We start from the raw sequence: 16,802 nt of genomic DNA, 5'->3' as shown, positions 1-16,802 counted from the left end.
GCACATTTTATCTCAGGAGTTTAGAGTCAGGCGCTGACTGGAAGACGACGCGGGGGAAGCTGGCAGAAGAGGGTCCTGAGTCGCCACCCCTCTGAGGCGCTGAGCGGGTGGTCGCCAGCCTCAGCCCAGGCTCCCCCTGCCCTAGCCACGCCCCTGGTGGGGGGGAGGGGGCCCTTCCCCCGCTCAGACCTCAGCTCTGGGGACTGACCCCACCGCTGCGTGAAGCCCCCCAGGGCCTGGGGACAGCCCAACCGCCCACCCCGCCCACGCAGGGACTTGGCACAGTCAGCAGGCACAGGTTCTGTGCCTGGCCCCCAGCCCGGCAGCTGCTCGCACTGTGTGTGTGTGGCGGGGGGGTCTGTGTGCCCCGTGCGGGCCACCGGCACGCCTCTTCCCGCCGACGTGCGCCCTGTGCCCTGGGGCTGAGGTGCTTCTGACTGAGACCCTCCCCCTCTGACGCTGACCCGTCTCGGGGGTTGGGGCGCACGCGTGAGCCGGTGCCAAGAGGAAAACATGGCAAATACGAGAAACGGAAAGGAATCTCTGAGCACGCACCACCCAGACAAACAGGGTCTTTATTTCTCTCTTGGGAGAAGCCGCCCACGGGGGCCGGTGGGTCCGTGTCTCTGGTTCCCGAGACACTAAGGGGGAAGGAAGTGCTCTGGGGAGGGGAGGGGACGCGCCAGGGCCCCGCTGAGCAGGAGGGAGGCCGCGGTGAGGAGGGGCCCCGTGCCCCGCAGGCGCTCGGCCCCTTGGACCGCCTCCTCGATGGTCTGCGGCTCCCCGACGTCCCGTTCCACGTTGGCCGGCCCCCCGCTGTTGCAGGTCATTGAGCCGCAGCACAAAGCCCAGTAGAAACTGTTCCTCTTCATGTTGGCCTTCGGCGCCGGCCCCGGCTGCATGGCTGCGTACACGAACGAGCAGTTGTCGGTGCAGTTCTTGTACACGAGGAGCTCGCGGGCGTTCACACCTGCAGTGGGGGCGGGGGGCGAGAGAGAGCCCGGGCGCCTCGCGGTCCGCCCGCAGATGTCAGCGCACGCCCCGCCCCCCGCCCCGCCCCGCCTGCGGCCTCCAGGGTCCCTGTGCTGCTGGGCTCCTCCCAGGACGGGGCGCTGGGCGGAGGCGCCCGGGCGCCGCACCCCCTGCTCCGGCCCTCCCGGGCGGCTCGGGGGAGCCGCGCGGCCGATCCAGGGTGGGGCCCGGGAGGCGGGGCCTCGCTGTGCGACGTGTGCACGCCTGCGAACCACCTGGTCCTTTTGAAAGTCTCAGGCTTTGAGAAAAGTTGCAAAGACAGCACGAGGAGTCCCTGCTCACCTCATAGCCCGTCCCCCGTGTCCGCTGGTGGCTTTGCTGTGGCGCACTTGTCCCCAAGCGAAGGACCACCGACACGTTCTCACTACTGCACGCCCACACTTTCTTCGGGTTCGCTCCTTTTCCCCCGTGTTCTTCCCCCGCACCAGGACCGACCCTGCACCCCGCACCGCACAGGACGGGGGGCCGCTGGGACACACGCGAGTCGCCCGGTGGAGGTGCGGTCAGCGCGGTGCACGTCGGGTCTCGGGAGAGGACCACCTGCAGCTCCTGCTCCCCCCCCACCGCCCCCGTGTCTCCGCCAGGCCCCGGGCGGGCCGGGCCGCCACTGGGAGCACACTGGCAGCCACCCTCCCCGCCCGCTGCAGGGAAGAGTCCGTGTGACGCCGTGGGTGCTGCTCTCACGAGACCAGCGGTGAGGCTGCTGGGGAAGCCGCCTCTGCCTGCGGGCTTTCGGGGAGAACGCGGGCCCTTCAGCCGTGGGCCAGGCGCAGTCGGGGCGCGTGCTCCCCACCTACTCGGCGTTTCCCCGTCTCCCTGAGCTCCTGTCGGGAAGGCTACACAGAACGAACGGCCTCTTGGTGTCTGGGTGAGGCCTCGCCGAGGGCTCCCTTTTCGCGCCGGCACCGAAAACCTGAGTCCTAGATTGATCTCCGGTGTCTTGCTCTGCTCGACCGACGCAACGGGTTCTGCCCGAGGGCCAGCGGGCGGCACGGAGGGCTCGTCCGTTGCTCATCCCGCCTCCTCGGTCCGGGGTTCCGCCCGCCTCCTCGGTCCGGGGTTCTGGGGTTCCGGGGTTCCCGCACCTGCTCCTCTGGTCCTTGGGGTGCCGTTCGACGCTCTTCTCTCTCCTTGAGCGGGCGCTTGGTCTTTTCCACCCTTTTCTCTCCTCCAGACCCCTGTGAGCTAACGTGTGCTGCTCTGAGCCCGCCCTCAGCTGCTTCCCGCGGTCTTGGGCCCGCCCGATCTTCACAGTCGTCCGGGCCTCGACGTGTCCCGCTCTCTCCTGGGGCTTCTACTTCGAGGGATCGGGTCCTTAGAAACGCTGTGCAGGGTTTCGGAGCAGAGGGGACCTTCTGGCCCGCTCCGGAGCGAGGCGGCCCAGCGTGCGCCCCCGGGGCGGAGGAGGAGCTCTGGCAGGGTGCGGGTGCCTGCCGTGGGCGGGTGCGCGCTGCGTCGCGGCTCGAGCTCAGTGCCGAGGACGTCACGTGCGGCCCTGTCGGAAACGCGCCTCGGGTCGCCGCAGGCTCTGCTGCCACACGTGGCGGTCGCCCCTTGTCCGTGGGTGGCGTTGCCCAGACCTGCTGCGGCGGAGTTTGGCCAGCAGGAGCCGTCGGGACAGACGCAGCCCGCTGGCTGTGTCCACAGTAAAGCTGTGCCTGAACGTGGGCACCAGCCTACGTGGACCTGCCCTCCACGGCTGCCTCCATCCCCACACAGAGCAGCGCCGGGGGGCTGCTCGGAGGCCAGACGGCCTCCTCCCGGGAGAAGTCTGTGGACCCCTGGCCTGTGGGTGCAGCGAGTGTCGCCTGCGTGGCCGGTCTCCCGGAAGCTGCAGGAAGGGGCGTGCCTGGACCGCCGGCCTGACTGCGGCCCTGATTCCGCCAGGGGTCTCTCTGTGAGTGCCGTGTCCCGAGTCAGCGGGCGCAGGGGCATCTCTGTCGTGTGCTGTCCCGGGGAGGTTCTGGTCTCCGCCTCTAGAGAGGGTGCTCTCACACCAGAGATGCTCTGACCTTAATGTGTGCTTTGCCTCTGTGTGTCCACGAGAGCCCTTTTTGGGCAGTATTTCATTGTATACCATTTTCTGTATTTCATTTTCACGCTTTCTACGTTCTTACTTTAGAGCAGGGGCCCCCGGCCCTTGGGCCCCGGCCTGTGAGGAGCGGGGCCGCACGGCCACCTGAGCACGGCCACCTGAGCTCGGCCGCCTGCCGCCCCCGCCCCCGCCCCAGGTGTGCCGGAGGAGGTCGGGGACTGACTGCTGACTGAAGCGTTCCTCCAGGACACACAACGTGTGATTTTTTGTTTGCTCCAGAAGTTTGGCCTTTCCCCACGTAGGAGCTCAATGTCGACGTAGCTGACCATGCTAGTCAGCTTTGCCAGTTCACGCTGTGCTTGGGGACGGCTGTGCACCCGAGCACCGTTGCAGGGAGCCCAGAGGGACCCCGTGTGACCCCTTCTCGGTCGCTTCCGATGGCGACGTGCAACACTTCAGTGAGATATCGAGACTAATGAGGGTCCTGCTACCCACGACGTCAAAACAGTGAGCAGACGCGCCACCGTGGTCTTCGCGCCCACAGACCCACTCACCTCCTCTACACCCACATCCCCTGACCTTGACCTCATGAACACGAGTTGGTGTGTGTTTCTATGGGTTTGCCATTTCTAGAACATGCCGTAAAAGGAGCTCCCAGTGTGCGCCCTTTGGAGGTTGTCCACTCCACTCGGCATAACCCCCTGGATCTCCACGCGAGTCCGGGCGTGCATCCACCCCCGCCCCGGCGTGCAGGTGAGTGACACCCACGGTGCACGTGCGCCCGGCCACGTGTGTGTTGTTGTGTGGGCTGAAGATTTTTAAACTGATTTTATCTACTTATCTTTAGAGAGTGGAGGGGAGAGAGAAAGAAAGGAAGAGAAACATCAGTGTGTGGCTGCCTCTCCCGCGACCCCCATTGAGTACCCAGCCTGCAACCCAGGCCTGTGCCCTGACTGGGAATCGAACCTGTGACCCTTTGGTTTGCAGGCTGGCACTCAGTCCCCTGAGCCGCAACAGCCAGGGCAGGGTTTAAGATTTGACTGCTTGGGGCAGACCCTCGGAGGTGCGATCTGGGCCACCGTGGCAGTTGCACGCTTAGTTTCTGAAGAGACGGTCACTGTGTCCTCCACAAGGTAGCTCCCCTGTCCCTTGTCATCGGCAGTGACCCAGCAGTCTGGCGTCTTTTCGTCCTGGCCGGCACCAGGTATGGCCTCTCTCACTCAGGACAACGAACTGCGGCTCTAACTGGATCACCCTGGCGGCTACAGAGCCCCTTGGGCTCACTAGCCGGTCACATCCGTGCCCGTGTGCCAGGGAGACCCCCGCATCGCCGCTGTGGACCACGGAGCGCTCCGTCCGGGCGCGGTCTCCGGGTCCTTCGAGGCTGTGCGGTTTGCCTGGACTTCCTCCCGGGGCGGAGCCCTCCGCACAGGGTCTCTGAAACAGAAGGGTCCCTGGGACTGGTGGGGCTCTCCGGTCACCCACCCTCTTCCCACGGGCCATGCGAGACGACGAGTCAGAGAGCTCCGCCGCGGCTCGGCTGCCAAGGACGCCCTCCCCGGCGCTCCCTTCTCCGGTCAGCTCGGACTCCGGCCCTGCCCACAGAGGCCCGCGGCCCGCTGAGTGGGTCCCGTGTGAGGCCAGGCTGCGGGTCAGGCCCACTTTGCCTGCAGGGGGCGACGAAGCTCTTCCTTCTCCGCTGGGTTCGAACCTCCGTTGACGGTCACGTGGGCGTACCTGTGCAGGGCTGTTTCCGGGCCCGGGTCTGCCCCACAGGCGATGTGTTTGCCCACCGGCCGGGGCCCCACTGACTTCACATGCAGTGGGCGCTCGCCTCCGACATTCAACAAGTTTTCCGTCGAGTCTTGTGCTGACTACCCTGCACAGCCACGGGAATCCGCCGAGACCCCGAAGGGGAGGAGCCCAGCGTCCCAGCTCCCCCGGGTCTCGCGGAGCGCTCCCACAACTCCCTCCGCCCGGTGTCCGCCGGGACCCCTCGGGAAGGTGGCGACACGAAAGCTCAGCGGAGCACGGCACTGAACCCAGGGGTCCGGCTTCCACCACGGTGGGAGGCGCTGAGAAAGAAGTTCCGGGGAGGCGGGGGGCCCCAGGGCCAGCCCAGAGCCAGGCGCACGGGAGGGAGCGGGGGCAGGGTGAAGGGTCCCAGTGGGCAGGAGAACACCAGGGCCACGCAGCCCTGTGGTCCGCTGCTGCCAGGCCGGATCACGCCCCAGAGCGCCGGTGCCTGCGCAGCTGCTGGGCTGTGACCTGCTCTCAGGGGCACAGCCCCGCCGTCGGGGTGGGGGATGGGCCCAAAAGGGTGAGAGTGAGGACAGCCTGGGCCCCCGCGCCCCCGGTGTCCACCGTTGCAGAAGACACCACCGCTGTGCCGAACCACCAGGACCTTCTCGAGGCATGGTCTCTGCCTCGCCTGTGCCTGGCCGTGCTCACACAAGCTCTGTCTGGGCCACTCGAACCCAGAGCCCGGCGGGGCTGAGCCTCTGAGGACGGCATTCCCGGCCCTCCTCAGGTGCCACGGTCCCCGCACTCCACGACACGCGGCGTGGCGCGGCCGGCTGACCTTCCCAGAGCTTTGAGGGCCAAGGGTCCCCTTTGGAGAGCTGCCACTCCAAAGTGGCCGGCCACCAGCACCGACACACAGGCCCCTGCCGGGCCCCTTGTCCTGGAGGGCAGGGTTCCCACAGCTGACCGGCAGGGGCCCCGGTGCTCCCTCTCAACCCCAGCGCTAGAGCTGAGACCTGCCTGTAAGGAACGGGTCCTGGAGCCCTCGCGCCCCGCCACGCCCAGCCCTGGGGAAAGCCCAGCCTTAGCTCCTTGCCTGTGCGCCCCCTCCAGAGCCGTGCCCTCGCCCTTGCCGTGGGCCCCCACACCTGCCCGGGACGGCCCAGGGCCGGTCTGGCCCCACACTGGGCGATGACAGGCCAAGGCTGGCAGGAACAGGGGCCCCTGTGGGGACACAGCCCAGGCCCTCGGCGCCTGCCTGTCCCAGGTCGGCAGGCGCCCCCAGGGCGAGGGTCAGTGCGGAGAGGAAACAGGGAAGGGCTGCTCTGAGGGTCTGACACAGACGCAGACGCGGAGGGACAGGAGCTCACAGACCCCGGGGACGACGGGCTCACGGGGGCCCGAGAGGGCCCAGGCCAGGCTCCCTGCCCGGTTCAGGAGACCCGGCCTCGGGCTATGCAGGCCCCCCGCGGGGGTTCTGGGGGAGGGGTGGCTTTCTCAGAGCACAAGCGCCTCCAAGGAAGCGCCAAAGCATCTTGCAAGGTGGGGCCGGGCCCTGACACCATATGTGGCCCACCAGAGTGGGGACGCTGCGTCCGGGAGTGCCTCCCGTGTCCACTTCTGGGCCCACCTTAGCTGGAAGCCCCTCCAGGGGCCACACTCCAGGGGCCCTGGGGAGGCACCCGGCCGCACTGTGGCGTCTGCACGCAGGCCCGGGGACCACCGGGAGGAAGGCCTTGCGGTCCAGCCGCACTCCCAGCCCTGGGAGACTGGGGGACTGCGACCGACGCCAGCACACCGCGCAGGGCGCAGGCTCCGCAGCGGGGCTCGCCCTGCTCTGTCCTGGGTGGAGCCCGGAGCCCGGCCCCACGCTCCTGAACGGGCACAGAGCAGGCCGGGGCGGGGCACACCCTCAGAAAAAGCAGCCCCTCCCTGCCGCTGCTCCTGCCCGTGCTCTGGCGGCGACTGCGCACCGACCAGCAGACAGACGAGCAGGCACTTACGGATGGCGAGCGTCATGCAGCGCCTCGTCTCGTAGGGACAGACCCTGGTGTTCGAACACTGGAAGGTGTTTATGACTGCACAGCTGAAGCACTGCACGTTGTAGGTCCCTGAGAGGAGCGAGACCCCGGCTGAGCTCTGAGCACTGAGGCTCTGCCCGCCCCCCCAACAGCCCTCCCCTGGGCCCCCCTTCTCGCCTGCCCCCACCCTCCCCCGCCTCTGAGGGTGGCCCGGGGCCCACAAGCAACAGTCCTCAGTGGGCTCTGAGTCTGGGCAGGACTAGCCTGTGCCAAGGCCAAGCACACCAGGAGCTGTGAGTGTTCCCAGAGGCAGGCTGCAGGGCGCGCCCTCGGCGGCTGGGGTGGGGGCCCTGGGCTCTGGGGTTCCCGCTGGCCTGTCCAGGGCACCCTCTGGCACCCGCCTGGACTCAGCTGCTCCTGCCTGTGTGCAGCTGGGACGCCTGGCAGGCCTCCAGGTCAGGTGCTTTGGGGAGAGGGGCAGGCTTCCCCGAAGATCTCCTAGCTAAGGACACTGTACCCCCCCCACCCCCGTGCCCACCGACTGCTGGGACGAGAGGGCGCCCAGCTGCCAGGATGAAGGCACCTGCACTCCAGCCCTCCCCATGCCGGGAACTAGGAAAGTGGGCGAGTTCCCAGCCCTCCAGACAGGCACAGGAAGGACACTTACACCGCACAGACAACTCCGAGTCCCCAGCGGTGGCAGACGTGTTAGGGTCGGCCAGCGTCAGCACCGTGGCCAGCAGCAGCGCCCCGAGCAGCAGCATGTTGGGCCGGAGCCGGAGCCTGAGCCTGCGGCGGAGGAGACCCGGGTGCAGGTCATCCAGGGCGGGGCTCCTCGGGCAGCGTCCGGCAGCACTGAGGCCGCGCGGGTGCCGCGGGGGCCCAGGCTGGGGCGGGGCGGGGCGGGGGGGAGGGGCCGGGGGCGGGGCCTGGCCTGCTCTGCTGGGGAGCAGGGGGGCCCCGACCCTTTTAGGGCGCTAGGCCCGCCCCACCCGGCCCCGGTCCGAGGGCCGCCGCCCAGGGCCCGCACAACTGACCCCAGGCAGGGTCCCGGCCCGTGGGCCGCGTGCCCCACGATGTACCCACACCTTCTGGAATCTTCCACCTGCCCCTCAAGCTCCCCGACCACCTGGAACCTTCCCTCCACCCAGAATCCGCCACCCGCCTGCCCCCACCCCCCACCCCCGCCCCGGCTGCGGCCCCCAGACCTCTAGAACGTCCCAGCCCGGGCGAGCCCTCGGAAAGAACGTCCCAGCCCGGGCGAGCCCTCGGAAAGAACGTCCCAACGAACGTTCCCGAAGCTGCGCGAAGCATGCCGGGAGCGGCTCCCGGGCCCCGGGGGCCCTCCGATCCCAGAAGTCCCCGCGCTCATTGCCCGAGGCCCGGCTCCCAAACCGCCAGCAGCGAAGGTTCCAGAAGGTGTGGGCGCGTGGCAGGGCAGACAGCCGCGCGGGCTTGGACGGCAGCCTCTGGTCAGTGGTGGGGGACCTGCGCGGAGGCCCTCGGACGCCGGCGGGATGGGCCGGCGCGGCGCCCCGCGAAGGGTCCCGGACCCGCTAACGTGGCAGCTGGGTGGGCCCCGCCCCGCCCCCTTCCCCTCCCCCCTCCAGGGCCCCGCACCGGAGTGGCAACCCCTCCAACCGCAACCCCCTGGTCCTGAGCCCCACCAGCGGCACTGTCCCCCCACGATATGCGGCTCCCCCCCCACCCCCCCACGGTCTCGGCCGCAACCGCACCACCCCTCCCCCCATCCTGGTCCCCCACCTGCATGGCACCCCCACCCCCCACCCCGTACCCCATGGCGGGAGGGCCGGATGCACGTGGAGACAGGCTCCTGAGAGGAGGACCGGGAGACGGGGGGGGGGGGGGGGGGGTCAGGGGGGGTGTCGGGGTGTGGCCCAGGGGCTGGGGACTGGCTGTCCTGCACTGGGGACCTAGAATGGTCTGAGCGCTGGAGTCTCGAGACAGGCTGGGTGGGGCAGCAGCTCCTGCCTGGAGGGGCGGGATGGCAGAACGGGGCGTTCCAGAGGGAGCCTAGGGGCCACCCCCCCAGCAGGGGGCAGTGTTGGGGCTGTGGGGCAGCGGGCCACCTAGGCAGGGAGCTGGCTGCAGGGCATCCGGGCCAGCCTGTGCACTCGGGCAGGGTGCCCCGTGGGGATGCCCTGGGTGGTAGGTGCAGAGGGAGCGATGGTGGAGGGGGAGAGTATGGGCTGTGGGGTGAAAGAGCCCCTTGGGGTTCTGAGAGAGCAGGACCTCAGGGCGGGGGTGGGGAGCCGGGGGCTGCCTTCAGGGAGGGGTGGCCGGGTCCCCTGCCGAGAAGGGGTGCTTGAGAAGGTGGGGGTGGATGCACAGCGCGGGGGGTCCTTGGGGATGGAGGGACCTTGGTAGTGGTGACAAGCCACTCACCACCAGCAGGGCACGCCCGGCTCAGGCCCAAAGGTGAGGAGCAGGCAGGGTGCCGGCCCCAGTGGCAGTGGGCTTGGCCTGTGGGGGACACGCAGGTGGCCGAGGTGACTGCGTGGCCGTGTCCCTTGTGTGCAGGGCCGGGCACTGCTGGAAATGTGGGTCTTCCTCGTTCTTCTCCTGGCCGTGGGCCTGCCTCAGGTGCAGATGGACGTCGCCGTGGCCGGGAGACAGCGTGAGTCCCGCCCCAGCACGGAGCCCCCGGGAGGCGATGGTGCCGGAGCCGGGATGCAGGGCCTGGGGGACCGGAGCGGGAGAAGGTCCCGGGGCCAGGACGGTGGGCGGGACGGTCACGTGGGGGTGGGCGCCAGCGCCCCGAGTTTCCTGCTGCTGGAGCCAGGGAGTGAGAGCCCGGGGTGCACACGCGCTGGCCCACGAGAGCTGGTGCCATGCGGGGTGTCCCCCGGGCACGTCTGGGTGTGGGCGTGTGAGGGAGCGCGGGACGGAGGCCACGAACTCGGGGGGCAGGCCGAGGGGCATGGGGAGACGGGACCACAGCGGGAGGGAGGGTGCATGTGGGGCTGTCCCCGCGACCGTCTGGAGAAGGTCTCTTCCCACTTTCCTTTTTACCCCTCTTTCAGGGGCACTGAACTGTCACGTCTGTGAGAGGGAAAATGACTTCGGGTGTGTGAACCCCAGGGACTGTCCCCAAAGCACGGAGTTTTGTTCTACCGCAGCCGTGAGTAAGTGTCTCGGGCGCCCCTGGGCCGCAGAGGCAGGCCCACGGAGCACCTTCGGGAGTGAGGGTCTGCCTTGCGCCCCTCGGGGACCCGGGAGTGACGTGGGAGGGACCCTTCGTTTGAGTTTGAGGAAGCGGGTCCTGAGGAGCCAGCCAGGAGAGGGGAGCCAGCCTGTGCAGGACAGGGACATCCTCGGGGCACACGTCACCGGTCGCCAGGAGGTCATGCGGGAGGAAGCACAGAGGGGAGGGTCTGTTCATCCACCTTTGAACGGCAAGTGTCAGCATGTGGCCCCCCCACTGAGAACAGCTCTTCCGGGAGACGGTCCCGGTCGGGCCCAGGGTGCACAGTGCGTCCCAGGAGGCCCAGCATCGCCCCTCCAGCCCCCCCACCCAGGCCTTGCGGGGGTTGGAGAGCTGGGATTCGGTTCTTGAGCTGCTTGGGGCAGGACGGGGGAGGCTCCGTGTCCCTGGAAACGTGTGGGGGCCGCGCCCAGGCTGAGCGCCACCAGAGCCTCCTGCGGAATTCATAAGTTCACCTGTGGAGGTGACTTGCACAGCGAAACGGACGAGCCGCCGTCACAGACGGCCAGGCAGGCCAGCGCTGAGCCGTGCCCACGCAGGCTCTGGGCCCCGGGGCTCCCAGGGGCACCCTGCGCAGCGGCACGGTGGCCGGAGTCCTGGCTCCCTGTGTCTGCCCCGGGGTCACCGAGGCCCGACGACCCTGTGTTTGAGAGCCGAGGTCCAAGCTGCCTGTGCGTCCCCGGACGCGGAGCCCCTGGACCAGGTTCCCCACACACATGGGCAGGCCCCGCTGGGGGTGCCCGGTGCCACACTTGGCGCGTGCCGGAGCCCCCAGAAGCAGCTGAGAGCAAGATGTCCGTGTCTCTTCCTGCCTGGTGGGGGCTCCAGCCTTCTGGAGGGCACCCTCTGTGGCGCGGCTGGTGGGCGGGGGGAGGAGGGCACCCACCGGGAGGGCCCGGGTGGGGCAGAGACAGCAGGAGTGGCGCCGGGGGCCCTGCCTGCGCTGTACGTGGTCCTCTCTCCGTGTCCACGTCCGTGTCTGTGTCCGTGTCCTGCCAGGGCTGTTCCCACGTTTCTTCTACGTGTCGAAGCAGTGCGCCAGGTACTGCCCCGTCTACGCCTCCTCGTCGTCGGCGGTGGCCAAGTCCTTCGTCCTGGAGAAGCCCATGCCCTTCATCTACGTGCGCTGCTGCCGGGGGCCCCTGTGCAACGGCTACATTCCCAACATCACGGAGTTCAGGGAGTTCAGAGAGGCCGGCCGGGCCCCCGGGGGGCGGGGCGGCGGCGGCGGCGCTGGGCTGGCGCTGCTGCTGGCGCTCAGCTCCGGGGCCCCGGGCCTCGGGCTGTGCTGAGCTGCGCGGGGGCCGGGCCGGGGCCACTGGCTGTCGCATTAAACTTGTTTTCCCTTGGCGGACTTGTGGTCTGACTTCCGAGGGCCCTGGCACTGCAGGCGGCACAGACCTGGGGCTGTGGCGGCAGCTGGCGTCCAGAGCCCGTCCACCCCTGCTCACAGCAAGGTCGTGTCTTGGTGTCTCTCTGACACCACCGGGCCTTGTGACTGCCTGTGGCCGTCAGCCATGCTGGCCTCTCCCGCTCCGGGGCTGCAGGAAAGGGGAGGGGGCGCCGAGTCCCCCTCCCGAAGAGGAGCGTTTGCGGGTTCCGGGCCTTTGGGGGACACAGGGTCAGTGGAGGAGGCAGCCTGACTGGGTGGCGAGGACCCCTCCGCCAGGGACGGGGACGGCAGCCTGTGCCGAGGAGGCGGGCCCTGGCTGCCCTTGTCCCGCGCTCCCTGCCAGACCCCAGGAGCCCCAGGAGAAGGGCTCCTGTGCGGTGAGCCTGGACCTCAGCCCCCAGTGGCGTCTGTGCACTCACAGACGACTGCTGGGCCCGCGTCCTGCCCCTGAGCCTGGGCCCGGGCCCAGCAGCGGGTTCGCAGTCCGGGGGCCTGGGACACTCCCGGAACTCGGGTGTGGGCGGCCCCCCTCCTCTCCAGCAACCTCTGGGCCCCGGGTCTGAGCTTCGAGGACCTGCGGCCGGCAGGCAACTCTTGGCCCTGGGGCTGCCCCCTCGGGCTGGAGCCAGCAGCAGGCAGCCCGGCCTTCCTGCCCTTGTGCCAGGCCCGGTGTCCCCTGGGGCGGAACGGGCCCTGCGGAGGGGTGTCTCGGGCCGGGGTCTCCGAGGGAGAGGAAGGACGTGGTCTCAACGCTGAAAACGGCAGCCGGTGCAGCCGCCGGATGAAGCAGCAGCAGCTGCAGCTGGAGTGGGGAGCTGCGGGTGGATCAGAAACTGAGCCTAGTAAACCGCCAGGGCACGGGACGTAGCCCACGGCCAACCCTGTGCCCTCTGGCGCCCCTAGCGGCGGGGCCTGGCGCAGCCGCTAGGGGCTGGGCCACTCTGGGGCGGGGAGCTGGGCTTGGACCTGAGGCCGGGGGCCGGGGCGGCAGGGCCAGCCGCAGTAAGCAGGGGGTGGAGGAGCTTCCAAAACAGGCGTGAAAGTGACGGTGGCTCCAGAGCTGAATGGGGAGCCCGCTCACAGGAGGCTGTCTCAGCCTCAGACCCCAACTGCCAGGGCGGCGCCAGGCAAGTGCCCGCCCAGGACTGGCGCTCAGAGCCGCCCGGGCGTCCCCCATTGCCCCTGTGAAGTTTCCCCGGTTTGTCACATGCTGGTCCCGGCTTATGATTCTCTGCTATTCCCGAAGAAACCGATTTTGCTGGTGGAATGACTTGTTTACTTGGTTTTATTAGTTAGGACGGCACAAAGAGGATGAGGGCCCACGTGACCGAGACCTTTCCAAGGGCGAAGGGAAACCCCACGGGCTGGCTGCTTCCAGAGCGCCTGCATCTGGGAACCTAGACTCGCCGTGGGGCAGCTGGCGGGACGTTCCCGAAACGCCGCAGGCTTTCTCGGACCACCCCGGGGCCGCAGCCGCAGGGGGGCGGGCGTGTGCGCAGCCGCGGTGGACAGAGAGGGAACGCGCACGGCGTGCGGTGCCGAGCGCTGCTCGTCCGTCCCGCGCCGCCTGCGCGTTACAGGTGGGGGAACCAGGGCTCCGCTGGGCGCGGACTTCAAACTTGCCCCAAGGGTAGCTCCCCGCACCCCCATTCTGCAGGACGCTTTGTGGACAAGAAATGGAAGGCACCGCCCCATAGGGTCAGGGGCCTTCCTGCGCTGGGAAGGTCCCCCTCGTGGCAGGCCTGTGGGAAGCGTGTGCAGGGTGTCCGGCCAGGCGGGGCAGCACACGGCACCCGCGACGGGAACGGGAAGTCCTGGCCCGGTCATTGCGCCCCGGGCCCCCAAAGCCCCCGCCCCAGTTCTGGTCGCCCTGACAGGGCCACGTACAGACGTGGAGCTTAGGAGACATGTTTGTTTGTTTTTTTAAGTAAAAGAATCATTTCCTCTGAAATATTCAGATAACCCAAACAATGGCGCGGGCCTGCGTGGACCTGGACGTTGGGAAGCGGGCGACGTGCCCGTGATCCATGCCCTGCTTTGCAGACTTTGCTTAGGACCACGGGTCACCGGAGTGGGGAGCTGCCACTCGCCACGCGTCCCACCTGGCTGTTGAGGGCTGGAAAGGTGCCTATTGCGCTGGAGGAACTGCATTTTAGATGTTATTTAATTTCATTGTACTTTAAATGGTGACCCTGGGCTCCGGGTGGTGTCGGCACACAACTCCAAGAGACCTGGAACGTCCGCGTCTTGGTGTTCCTTGCACTTTTAACACTTAACCAGGAAAAGAATGCATCCTGGCCTCCTGACAGTCCGAACCAGCTGTCGCCTGCGCAGCTTTCCCTGCTGTCCGCGCTAAGGCCCCGGGCGGCCTCAGTGCACCCGCTCTTTGCCGCTCGCGGGCGCCACCTACGGGTGAGAGCGTTCCCGCGTGCAGCTCCGCCTCCCCGCACCGGCGACCGGCGACCGAGCCGTTGCGGCCGGGAGGAGGCCCCGGGAGGACGTGTCTGCCCTGCCGCGCAGCCCCAGCGCTGGCCGCCCCCCAGCCCTCCCTTTCCCCCTGCCTCGCGTTCCCACTCGCCCCTCTCCCTGTCACGTCTTTTCCTCCCTTGGCCCGCGTCGCCGCGCACTCGCTGCCCCGCCGCCTGCTGTGCCCTCGCGGGTGGCAGTAGCGACCTGCTTGCGGAAGCCAGTTCGGTTGGTAGGAAGTCGGGGGAGCTTTGGTTAGGGACACTCACGAAAGTTCAATTACGTCAACTCACACTGAAGTGAATTTACACGGAGAGAACGGTCGCGTTCGGCACCTGCACTTCGGACGATTTTACCCCGGTGTGCTGTTCTCCAGGAGTTCTCCGCCTCGTGCCTACGTGGCGCGCGCACTGCGGCAGAGCGCCGGGCCGCCTCCTCCCCGCACTGCGCGCCTCGTCCCGGCGGTGGCCGAGGGAGGCCAGCGTGGGGGGCGGTCACGCCACAGGAGTCCGCCGCCGTCAGGGCTTGACTGCCGGTCTCGCTGAGTGTCCGCGCCTGGGAAGGTGGTGCAGGAAACAGCGGGCTGGCAGAGCGGTGTGTCCGGGCGGGGCTCCGCGCACACACCTCCCGAACCTGAGCACATCCCCGCACTCCACGAAGAATTCACGCGCGTCACTGGTGGAGGAGCGCCCACACGGTCCCTGCTGCTGTCCCTTCTCCTCGGAATCGTTAACACGAACGGAAACCTCAGGCGGCGGTTCGCGTCAGAATGGGCGCCTCGCCGAGGACACGGGGCGGGTGGTGCCGGCCGTCCCTGGGGAGCTCACGACAAACGGCATCGAGTGGTCTCTCGTTGTTGGCGGGCTGTGTGCCGCGTCCCCTCACCTGGGCGGCGTCTGCGGCGAGCTCCCGCACCTGCGCAGATGTGTGGTTTCTCCAGTGAGCTGCCCCTCCGGCGGTGGCCCCTCCCAGCCCCCGCGTCTGCAGACGCCCCTCTCACTCCCCCTCCGTGGTGCTCCTTTGCGCGTCCACTGGCTGGTCCCTCCTGACCCTCCTGGAGCAGATGGCCCTCTCCAGGACAGAGGGTGGGCCCTCCTCAGCAGGCACCGTGCCAGCCGAGACGCATCACCCCCAGAGCCTTCTGGGCTCCTGACGTCTGGGACACGCCGCCCAGACTTTGTTCCTAAGAGACCAGCACGCTATTTGACCCTCCGGGCCAGCCTGGAGGAAGCCCCCCCACCCCCCACCCCCGGCTGCAGAGACCAAATGGCCCCCCAGCTAAGGAGCTGCAGAGCCGTGCCGGGACCCGGGCCCTGCGGGCCCTGCGACACCCAGGCCAAGCTCCCCTCCCCCCACAGCTTCCGGAGACAGCGTGCCCTTGGCAGGGTCATGTCGGGTTTAGCTTCTACTCGCACCGGCCTGGCGTGAGCCACACGCAGACAGACGTCTCGGCGTCTGCGGCTGCCCCGCGGGGCCCGTCACTCCTGGGATCCAGGGTACTCCCGCTGCTGTGTGCCAGGCACTGAGGAGGCGGACCTTGGGTCCCCAGAAGCAGACCTGAGATGAGCTGGAGAGCAAACTCAGGCAGGGCAGGGGGTCTCGGGGAGAGACAGGAAGGCAAGGCATTGTCTGGCCGGCCCACTGCAGGCTTGGGCTCCACGCCGCGGGCGTCTCGGAGCCCGTGGGGGACCCTCACCACAGACCCGCCGCCTCCCCGGGCAAGCTGCCGCTGCTGGGGTCCCAGGGCCCAGGGGCACTCATGCCTGGGCTCTGGGCCTGCCATGCTGGGGTGGGGGGCGGGGCCCAGGCCAACAAGTGCGGTGCTGTCCTGGGTGCCAGGCATAAGCATGGGGGGTGGGATCGAGGGTCAAGTGAGCCCCGACAGCGCCCACCGGCATCATCGTACTGGACCTGCAGAAGTGCCTTCCCAGGCCGGCCACCAGGGGCCCCCAGGTGGAGAGGGAAAGAGTGAAAAGGGAAGCAGGCCCGAGGCCTTCCTGGTGGAGGCGGGGGTGGGGGCGGGGCTGCAGCTGGGTGTGGGGGCCGAGTGCTCCTGTCCCTGAGCCCAGAGGGCTTCCTAAATGGGCCTTCTCTGTGGGAAGGGCTTGCAGCTTCCCCCTCGCCGCAGGCCTGCATGCCTGTCCCCCCCAGGGCCCCTCCCTGTGAAAGCCGTTGGCCCTCCCCACCCCAGCCAAGGCCGGCCAGGGTGGGTGAGCTGTGCCCAGCGTGTGGGAGGTGCAATAAACAGCTGTGGGAGGAACGGATGAGTGACTGCAGCGTGTGGGGACCACCCTGCACCCAGTTTGAACAGCCCCCCCCGCCCGTCTCCTGCTTGCAGGGTCCAGGTGGCAGGGGCGCCAGCCCCAGCGTGCCCGCTGGCCAGCGGTCAGTGTTGGGAGAAATGACTCAGGGGAGAGGTGGGGGACAGTGGTCCTGCTTAGTGACCCGTGACAAAGGCCTAGAGGTGGGACTGAGCCTGCTGCGTTCAGGAGTGTGCACTGTGTGTGTAAACACGTGTGTGGGTGTGCACACGGGGCTGGCACTGCGTGAGCGTGCATGTGGGAGTGGCAGGAGAAGCGTCGAGGGGAGAGGGGGTGGGGGCTGAAGATGGGAGGGTGGCTCCCCAGTGCCAAGGGCTCTGGTTGCTCTCGCTGTGGGCATTCCTGCCGGACGCCCAGGCAGGCCCCCCGTGCCCGGGGGGGGGGGCCGGAGCCCCCAGCCTCTGCGCTGGGCAGGGAGGAGCAGCAGACAGACGCTCTGGGTCTCGGGGCCATGCTGAGGTGTTGGCCCTCAGGGCCCCCCCCCCAGCTGCCCCTTTGAGGAGTCGCCCAGCCCGAGGCTGGGGCATCAGTGCCCGGGGCTCCCCACGGCTGGGAGGAGCCGTGA

At 68.7% G+C, this 16,802-nt stretch overlaps 1 protein-coding gene across 1 annotated transcript; it reads right to left on the bottom strand.

The window, feature by feature from the left end:
- Nucleotides 1-543: 543 nt before the first annotated feature.
- On the bottom strand, nt 544-7,615 carry GML (glycosylphosphatidylinositol anchored molecule like). Its single transcript, XM_036031469.1, has 3 exons — nt 7,493-7,615; nt 6,814-6,921; nt 544-970 (listed from the first exon to the last, which is right to left on the bottom strand). The coding sequence occupies exons 1-3, from the start codon at nt 7,593-7,595 to the stop codon at nt 642-644; spliced, it is 540 nt and encodes a 179-aa protein (XP_035887362.1). The 5' UTR covers nt 7,596-7,615; the 3' UTR covers nt 544-641.
- Between the last annotated feature and the right edge of the window lie 9,187 nt (nt 7,616-16,802).

The sequence above is a fragment of the Phyllostomus discolor genome, chromosome 7, assembly GCF_004126475.2.
Source record: "Phyllostomus discolor isolate MPI-MPIP mPhyDis1 chromosome 7, mPhyDis1.pri.v3, whole genome shotgun sequence".
Lineage (NCBI taxonomy): Eukaryota > Metazoa > Chordata > Mammalia > Chiroptera > Phyllostomidae > Phyllostomus > Phyllostomus discolor.
Note: the sequence above shows the minus strand (reverse complement) of the source record. Positions and strands in the feature narration are given on the sequence as shown.

Coding starts and splice junctions, on each gene's coding strand:
- GML (XM_036031469.1), bottom strand. CDS start 7,595: ATGCTGCTGCTCGGGGCGCTGCTGCTGGCCACGGTGCTGACGCTGGCC. Junction 6,922..7,492: donor GTTGTCTGTGCGGTGTAAGT/GTCCTTCCTGTG, acceptor CGCTCCTCTCAG/GGACCTACAACGTGCAGTGC. Junction 971..6,813: donor CTGCATGACGCTCGCCATCC/GTAAGTGCCTGC, acceptor CCCCCACTGCAG/GTGTGAACGCCCGCGAGCTC.